This window comes from Adiantum capillus-veneris, chromosome 1 (genome assembly GCF_014529385.1).
Source record: "Adiantum capillus-veneris isolate H3 chromosome 1, ASM1452938v2, whole genome shotgun sequence".
Lineage (NCBI taxonomy): Eukaryota > Viridiplantae > Streptophyta > Polypodiopsida > Polypodiales > Pteridaceae > Adiantum > Adiantum capillus-veneris.
The window spans coordinates 139892716-139902264 of NC_140931.1; the positions used below are offsets into that span (position 1 = coordinate 139892716).

A 9549-nucleotide genomic window follows, 5' to 3' on the forward strand; every position below is an offset into this window, starting at 1 on the left:
CTCTCCGATGTTGCTTGTCACACCAACACACTTGTGGCCTTTGTGGTTGTTAATCCAGTAACTTAGGCTAGACTAGGAGGATTAACAATGCCGAATCCAGTTGACGGTAAGAGCTATGAGGGTTATTCTAATTGCTCAATAGTGCTTAAACCGTAGGTACCTCTTGTAAGAGTGCACTATTAAGTCAACAAATGTTAAGAGTGCACTATTCAAACCACATAGAAATTGGAACTTTGGTTTCTTGGTTGTTTGTGAATAGAGAAGAGAAGAAGACTTACTCGCTCTCCCAAGCCCCGTTGTCACACGTAGGTGATAGGCATACTGCAGGGAGAGTTGCTTCCTAGAGAAGATGAGAATGGCTATGTCAAGACCTTCGGGTTATCTTAAGAGCCCTAAAGAATACCTAATGTGAAGACTTGAGAGTCCTGGAGCACTCTCACTTGTTGGATCAAGAGATGTACAGCTACAGATTTCAGCAGCACTTCGGTACTTGCAACAATTGTGTAGAAAATGAAGCTGGGCATGTGTTTATATACACAACACAAAGGAATGGCTACGGAGCTTCTGGACCTCTCAACCACCTCTTTTTGACCCAAAATGAGTGGCATGTAAGCCTTAGAGGCCAGATACATTGGACCTGGACCTGTTTTGTGTGTGTGCATGGTGGCCCATGGAGCTCAGGCTAAAATTAGCAGAAAGTGGAGCTAAAGGGGGTGCCTTCTCTTTGTAGCCACCCATCTTGGTCAACTAAACCTAGCCACCCCTTTGTGCCCCCTTACGAGTCCCATGTTCCAATACAGGACCCATCTCCCCCCCACATTTTAGCAGTTTTGGCAGTATTTAAACCATTCTGGGCACATTAGAACTCCGATTGAGATTTTGTAAATTGCCCCTTGGTCCTGGAATAATTCCCTAGGCTCTTGTGGGCTCCCAGATTCCATCTTGGCCCTATAGAACTTTAAAACCGTGATTCTAGCCTCTTTGAAGCTTCCATCACTCTAACTTTCTGATGGGTCAAATATTACTAGAGTGATCAATTCTAGGAATATCTGGCCCTGGTAAAGCTAAAACTATATCAAAACACAATTTTGATAACTTAAATGATGCCTTTTTTTTGGTTACTTCAATGCTTTTCCTCTTGGCATCAGTCCTACTACGTGGGGCTAGAAGTGTTGGGAGTTGCACTGAATGTTACCTTGCTTTATAGGTTATAGTTAGATATTTAAACTAGTTAGGCTATTTTAATGTGTTCTTTCGGCAGCATTCCTGCTATGTGAGGATGGAAGTGTCGGGAGGTGCATTAATTAATGCCATGTTTTAGTTTTTAGGCTACTTTGGTGTCTCCTCTCGGCATCAATCCTACTTTGTGGGGCTGGAAGTGTCGGGAGGTGCATTGGAGGATGCCATGCTTTTCAAGCTACTTCAACGTTACTCTCGGCATCAGTCCTACTTTGTGAGGCTGGAAGTGTCAGGAGCTTCTGCATTGGAGGATGCCATGCTTTTCTAGTTACTTCAATGTTACTCTCTGCATCAGTCCTACTGTGTGGGACTGGAAGTGTCGGAAGGTTCTGCATTGGAGAGTGCCATGCTTTTCCAGCTACTTCAATGTTACTCTCAGCATCAGTCCTACTTTGTGGGGCTGGAAGTGTCAAGAGGTTCTGCATTGAAGGATTCCCTGCCTTTATTTTTTACTTTGTATCTATTTGCTTAAATTAATGGTATGCTTCGTCTGTCACAAGTTTTAAAATATGTTTTTTTGTAGTCAAACATGGATCAATATCAAATCAAATGCTAAAACTGAAGACACGAACGCTCTTGGTCACCTTCATAAGCGCATTAGAGATGGACGATATCTTTGCTTTAGTAGGGAGTGACAGTAAGAGAGAAAATTTTTGACTCTATAATAGATGCAGTAAAGTCACATTTTTTGGATGCTGAAGGGTCCCTCATACGATGGACCATAGATAGCATGGTGGGTAATATGATGCAATACGTAGTGGCCCTTGCCTTAGTTGCACAAAATGATGGGGATCCAACAGACCTAGAGCATTGGACAAACAAGTGGCGCCTTGAAAGATCAAAATCAAAGAGAGCCCGCAACATAGATGTTCAAGATGTGCATAGTCACAAAGTGAGATTGCAGATGTACGTACCATCGGGGGTTGGTGGATCGACTGAAGGATCCATAGGGGCAGAGCGGGAGCACTTGAACAAGACTCGCTACATGTCACAATGTAGTAGTATGGGCATTTATTTGATGATGCCATAAAGCGTGGAAAAAAGATAGGAAAGGGTTCTATGGCACATTCTCCCTCTGCAACATCAAAGGTGTCACATGGCTGCCACCGGTAGTGCAGTGTGTTGTCAAAGACTTCATGGAAATGTTTTCGATCAGTGTCACTATTTTGCCCTTGAATCACCTGTGTAGCTTTTTCATCGTGGCATGCATTGTACGAACCATAGAAGAGCCTTGGTCCTTAATATTCTCGCATTTCAATAGGATGGACTTAGGTGATATGAGTGGAGTGTGTTCCACCCTCGAAGAGCTCCTTTGCCAATGTGTTGGTAGCTCAGAAAGAAGCCGCACGGCGACCATCAATAGTAGAGGATTTGGAGATGTGCAAGGGAATGCTTGAGCATGCCCCAAGCTTTATGCATGCATTGGTGAAAGCTATGGCTCATTCAGATAGCAAGGGTATCATACATTGTGATCTGCACCCCTCGAATATCATGACAGATTTTACGAAGGGGGGTTTGCCGCATATTTGAATCATTGATTGGGGATTGGCATTGCAAGTGGGTATCGAGCAATGCAAGACAAACATTGACAATCAGAGTGAGCACAAAAAACTCCCTTGGAGAGCACCAGAGTTATGCAACCCAAAGGCAGCATGCCCCTACACAAAGAGTTCGGATGCATATGCCGTAGCTTTCTATTGTGAGCAATTGTGTATATGGTGCAAAGAGTTCTCAAAACACTACAATATACCTTGGCAGAAGCGAGCACAAGTGGATTGCGGCATGATTAAGAACTTGATGCAAAGAAATGTGTTGAAGATGCAGCTGAAGATGTGAAAGACCCTTAACCAGCTTGACCAAGATTTAGAGATGATGGAGCTGAAACTCGATCTTGTTTGCGACCAATCAATGAGATGGGACCTCAGTTTTAGGTTTTAGGATGATGGTTTTGGTTTTTTGGATATTTTGATGGATCATGGCATTGTAATTTGGCAAAAAAACTTGCAAATTGTAATCTTGTAATATTGATGCAATATATTATCAATATTTAAGTTTTTTTGGAGACAATCCAATGTTATTGTCTTGTCAATTGTTGTCTCTCTCTCCATCTTTAGTTTTTGCTCTATCTGAAGTTTGTTCTTATGTCCATATATCCTCAGCTATGCCTCTAAGTCATGTTTTAAATTTGTTGTTTCAAACAAATGCTCTCCTCGCATGCACCCCTCTCCAGAATGTTAAGTTTGTTGTTTGATTTTAAGCAGGCATGGATGAGCGTGAGCGAGCCAAAAAATCTTATGATCGATTGCGTCTAATGGTGGATGCCACTGGTCCAAACGAACATGCAAGACTTGTCGCACGAACATCTGAGTGGGCCCCAGTGGATGGCAAGTTGTGGAAGGAAATAAATCAAATTCTCACCACGGAGATGGTGAAAGAAGCTTGGCCATCAGTTTCAGTTGATCAAATCTGCAAAGGAAAATTAAAACTAGACAAGTGTATCATTCCTAAATTATATCGAAATGCGGAAGCTATATACTTAGCTATTTCAGGGACCACATTGTTTCACACAGATTGCCCGTTATGGTTTGCAAAAATGTTGTACATGCACTATGTTTTAAACCAGCCCGTTGATTTCAGTAGTCGGGCACCTAACAAGATGGTTGCTGACATTTGATCAGAAACAATCATGGTGCGCAAAGAAGAGTTGCACTATGCCCTGACTGGCATGGCTATGCAGACTCATGATCAGGTAGAGGAGTTATAGACACAGTTGCGGACTACATCACAGGGTCCGAATGTTGCAGATACTCCAGAAACAAGGCCTCTCTTTGTCATATTCTTATGCTTGTATCTTGAAAAGGAGCCTGTGATTGCAATACAAGTAGACAAGCTTCTTTGCACGTGTGCTGAGGAAGCAATTATGCACTGTGGAGTGCACGTATTTGTAAGTGCTCCAATTTCTCTCAAAGCTAGAGTTGGCAGCACATTGTGCAAGCACTCTAACTACCAACATTTGTAGTGTAAGTGTTGAGGCCCCATTCATAAGCCACCATCTCTAAGCTGGTTGATTCGAAGCCAAATTTTGAACAAACTCTGAGCTGAATAACCCTTCCTTTGGCTTGTACTTTGTCCAGTCTTGGGCTTGATCATCTGCATTGCCATAAAAATTGATGACCATGTCGTAGAAGTCTTCTATAACCTCTTCATCCAACTCATCTAACTCCATATTCCAATACTCAAGGTCAAGCAAGAAAGCAACACTGTGTAAGGGACTGTGTGCACTAACCCATCTAACATGCACATATTTGTTCAATGTATCCCTTATGGCTTTGTTCAAAGGAGCTTTCCCTGGATTTATCAAGGTTCTGTAGGAGAGTTCAAGCTTTCTTGAACAGTGTACTAGCCCATGTACACTTTTTCCAGGTTAGCCACTTTCAGATCAAATTGACATACAAATAGCATCACAGGTCTCATTACCAAGTAGCGATCGCCTACATCTGACCAAAAGTGTTTGTCATCAATGAAGACCTTCAAAGAAGTAACTTTAGCCTTTACGGTCTTGTTTTGCTCAGCCTCCCACTCGTAGAAAGAAGCATTTTTGTTTTTCAAAAGACTTTCCACGGTATAAAAGTTTGTGCAAAACCTGGTCTCACATCATGGAAGCTTCAACATGGTGTTCATATGCTTGCAATACACATCAAGAACACGTTGTCGCTTATAAACTTGACCAACTTTCTTGACTTATCTATGATACTTTTGAACCAAGAACAATTAATCATCTTTCTTGTACCAATCCTGCAACACCAAGTTCAAACTATTTGTGTTGCATCCATACATGTATAGTCCTTGAAATTTCCTCTCAAGAATTTTGCCAGCTACTCGACAATTCTTGGCATTGTCCATGATAACCTGCACCACATTAGAAGCACCAACTCCTTCAATTGTTTCACGTATGATGTCAGCTATGTATTCTCCAAATTTAATCTCACTTTGAGCTATCCACTGCTTTAAGGAAGCACTCCCCGCGAGAACTAAACAGCATAGCATTTGTTAAGCATGGAGCTTGATTTACCCCTTGTAATTTTCTATGGTAAAAATGCACATTTGTAAGGCCCCCATTATGAGGAGAAGCCAATGTGTGTGAAGGAAAATCACTCACCAGAAACCAAAATTTTCACAGCCAAAATTCAAGGAAAACTTTAGGGGAAAGTGGTCGGAAAACGACCAATCGGTTGGCCGGTTGGCCGGTAGTCAATGGCCGGTGGTCGGTGGTCGGAAGTCAATGGCCGGTGGCCGGTGGCCGAATTCAAAAGCGGATTTGTCTACACAAGGGCGACCACACATGGGCGGATTGGAGGGTCTGATTTGGACTTATTCACATAAGGGCGTCTACACATGGCTGCCTCTCATAACAGAGGGTAGCCCTTTTGGCCTATGAAAGGAGGCCATTTCTACACACATTTCATAGTGTGAAGTTGATGCAACAAAGTGGGTGTGACGTGGTGAGAGTGAAGCAAGGCGGGAGCTCTATTAAGGGTATAACCCCTTTGTAAATTATTTCTTGTTTTGAAGTACTAAAGCCATTGAGTGACTGCTTTCCCGTGGACATAGCCCACATTGGGTGAACCACGTATATTGTGTGTACTCTCTCTCTCTCTCTCTCTCTCTCTACTCTATAATTTCGTGTATGTAAACCTGTCTCTCTCCATTAAGTAATCTACTCAATTATCTATTTAGCTACGTCTTATTTCCTAACAATTGGCATCAGAGCAAGGTTTGCTCGTAGCTAAATTATCTTAAGGAAAGGATTCCTTGAATTGAGTGGGAGTTATGGCGGAGGAAGGGAAGCTCAAGATCGAGAAGTTCAACGGAAAAAACTACCAACATTGGAAGATGCAGATTGAAGACTATCTCTACCAGAAGGACCTCTATTTGCCACTAGGCGGTCTTGCGAAGAAGCCTGCAACAATGGCAGATGAATCATGGATTGTCCTTGATCGAAAGGCACTGGGAACAATCCGGTTAAGCTTGGCGTCAACGGTGGCCTTCAATGTTTCGGAGATGAAGACCACGAAGGACTTGATGAAGTCACTTGACGACTTCTATGAGAAACCATCAGCATCCAATAAGATATTTCTTATGAAGCGCTTGTTCAATCTAAAGATGGCAGAGAATGGTTCAGTTGCAGAACACCTAAATGACTTTAACACAAACATAAGTCAACTTCGATCAGTGAAAATTGATTTCGATGAGATGAAGTGTGAGCTCTCCTTATACTATCATCTCTACCGGATAGTTGGGACAGCCTTGTGATGGCTATAAGTAATTCTATCTCTGGCACAAATACTCTTAAGTTTGATGATGTTGTGGGTGTTCTCCTAAGCGAGGAAATACGAAGGAGAAGCACAGGAGAATCATCAAGTACTGCACTATCAATGGAAACAAGAGGAAGGTCTAAGGAGAGGTTCAAAAACCAAAAGGGTCGTGATCGCTCAAGACGGAGCAAGTCACGCACAAATTCAGTTCTTAAATGTTGGAATTGCGGCAAGAAGGGCCACGTCAAGAAGGATTGCTGGTCCAAGAAGAAGAAGGAGACTAAGTCTCAAAACAACAAGCCAACATCAGAGGCCAATGTGGCAGGTAAAGTAAAGCAAGATGCTCTAATTCTCTCATTAGACAATGTGTTTAATTCCTGGATAGTAGATTCCGGGGCTTCATTCCATGCGACACCACACAAGCAACATTTCCAAGACTACACCAAAGGTAATTTTGGGTATGTATACTTGGGAGATGATAAAGCTTGTGAGATTGTCGGAAAAGGTACAGTTTCTGTCAAAACTGCTATAACGGAAATGAATGGAAGCTTAAAGATGTTAAGCATGTTCCTTCTCTTTGCAAAAATTTGATCTCTACGGGACAATTGGATGATGAAGGTCACAACATTGCATTCGAAAACAAACGGTGGAAGATCTCAAAGGGATCTTTGGTGGTTGCCAAGGGAGAAAAGGTCGGTACACTTTACTTGTGTATTGTTAGCACGTAACCTTCAGCTTGTGCAACAACTACAGAAGTTGACAGTGTAGTGTGGCACTACCGGCTTGGGCATATGAGTGCCAAAGGAATGCAAATCCTTCAAACAAAGAAGTTTCTACCAGGTTTGAAAGAAGTGGACTTAGAGTTCTGTGAAGATTGTGTTTATGGTAAACAAAAGAGAGTAAAATTTCAAAAATCAGGAAATGAAAAAAAAAATAAAAAACTTGAGTTGGTTCATTCTGATGTTTGGGGTCCTGCAAGTACACCATCACTTGGTGGCTCATTGTACTATGTAACATTCATAGACGATGCGACTAGAAAAACGTGGGTTTATGTCATGAAGAATAAATCCGATGTATTTTCCATATTTCAAAGGTGGAAAGCCTTTGTGGAGAATGAAACAGGTACCAAGGTTAAATGCCTTAGATCCGATAATGGAGGTGAATATTGCAGCCAAGCTTTTGAAATATTTTGTGCTAGCAATGGAATTCGGAGGCAAAGGACAACCCCAAGGACACCTCAACAAAATGGTATTTCGAAAAGGATGAACAGGACAATCATGGAGCGAGCACGAAGCATGCGGCTACATGCAGGCCTACCGCTTGAGCTTTGGGTGAAGCTGTAAGTACGTCTGTGTACTTAATCAACCGGTCACCCTCAACGGCATTGGATGGGGGAGTTCCAGAAGAGGCATGGATAGGTAAACCGGTGAATTATGCATTTCTCAAAGTGTTTGGGTATGAGGCTTTCATGCACATAGATAGAAGCCTAAGATCAAAGTTAGATGCAAAGTCCAAAAAGTGTTTCTTCATTGGCTATGGACAAGGTGACTTTGGGTATCGCCTATGGAATCTTGAAGATGGTAAAATCTTAAGCAGTAGGGATGTAATATTTAACGAACAAAATATGTACAAAGATTACTTGGAAAGAAAACAAACAAAAGAAACAGGTGATGAGTACATGGAGCTTGAGGACGGTGAAGACTCAAGGACTGTAAACGGGGACAATGTGCAACAACGTCAACCAAATGAGGAGCCTCAACCTATTCCCCGAAGATCTACAAGAGCAAGTAGACCTCCAAAAAGGTTTGCTCCTTCCTTCAACCATCCCTTGATCTCAGATTCTAGAGAGCCGGAATCATACGAAGAAGCTATGCAACATGAATCCAAAGAAGAATGGATGAAGAGCATGCAAGTGGAGATGGACTCACTACATCGCAACCAAACATGGGAGTTGGTTGAGTTGCCTAAAGGTAAGCGGGCACTTCAAAACAAATGGGTGTACAAGGTGAAGGAAGAAGAAGGTGGGAAGAAAAGGCACAAGTCTAGGCTTGTGGTAACAGCGTTTTCTCAAAAGAAAGGTATTGACTTCAATGAAATATTTTCTCCTGTTGTAAAAATGAACTCAATTAGGCTTGTCTTAAGCCTTATGGCTACTCATGATCTAAATCTCGAGCAAATGGATGTAAATACGGCATTTCCTCATGGTGACTTAGAGGAGGAAATCTACATGCTTCAACCAAAGGGGTATGAAGTAAAAGGTAAGGAGAAAATGGTTTGCATATTAAAGAAGAGCTTGTATGGTTTAAAACCAGCATCAAGACAATGGTACTTGAAGTTTGATCGATGGATGTTGGATCATGGATTCACAAGATGCAACTCGGATCACTGCCTCTACACGAAGAATTTGGGAGATGGGAAATTTATCATCCTAATGTTGTATGTTGATGACATGTTGATTGCAAGTGCTAATATGCAGGACATCAAAGACCTAAAAGAGGAGCTGTCTAAATTTTTTTCAATGAAAGATTTAGGTGTTGCAAAGAGGATACTTGGTATGAAAATATCAAGGGACAGGACAAAGAAGACAATAAAGCTATCTCAAGAGGATTACATCAAGAAGGTACTAGAAAGGTTTGCAATACAAAATGCAAAACTAGTTTCTACACCTTTGACTGGTCACTTTAAACTAACGAAGGCATTAGGAGAAATATGAACCTTGCATGGGCCTTGTAAGGAATCTTAATTTTTAGGGATTAAAGCTAATGTTGTGTGGGGTTTAGGGGGCAAGGGCATTGAAGAAGGTAGTTTTGAGTAGGCTTTTCTAGCCTTTTTTTAAAACAAATGTAGGATGTGGACCTAAAGGGTTGCTTTCTCTCTCTAGCTTTTTTTAAAGTGAAGGAAGCATAGGGGTGTGTCCACATCAGCAATTCCGTGGGTCAAAAAGAGTCAAAATTTGACTTTTTAAAAAAAATTCATTTTTATTTGTTTTTTACTT

At 41.7% G+C, this 9549-nt stretch overlaps 1 protein-coding gene across 1 annotated transcript; it reads right to left on the reverse strand.

The window, feature by feature from the left end:
- Positions 1–4294: 4294 nt before the first annotated feature.
- Positions 4295–5286, reverse strand: LOC147465681 (uncharacterized). The gene is made up of 3 exons (XM_086496996.1): positions 5030–5286; positions 4652–4882; positions 4295–4604 (listed from the first exon to the last, which is right to left on the reverse strand). The coding sequence occupies exons 1-3, from the start codon at positions 5284–5286 to the stop codon at positions 4295–4297; spliced, it is 798 nt and encodes a 265-aa protein (XP_086353122.1).
- Between the last annotated feature and the right edge of the window lie 4263 nt (positions 5287–9549).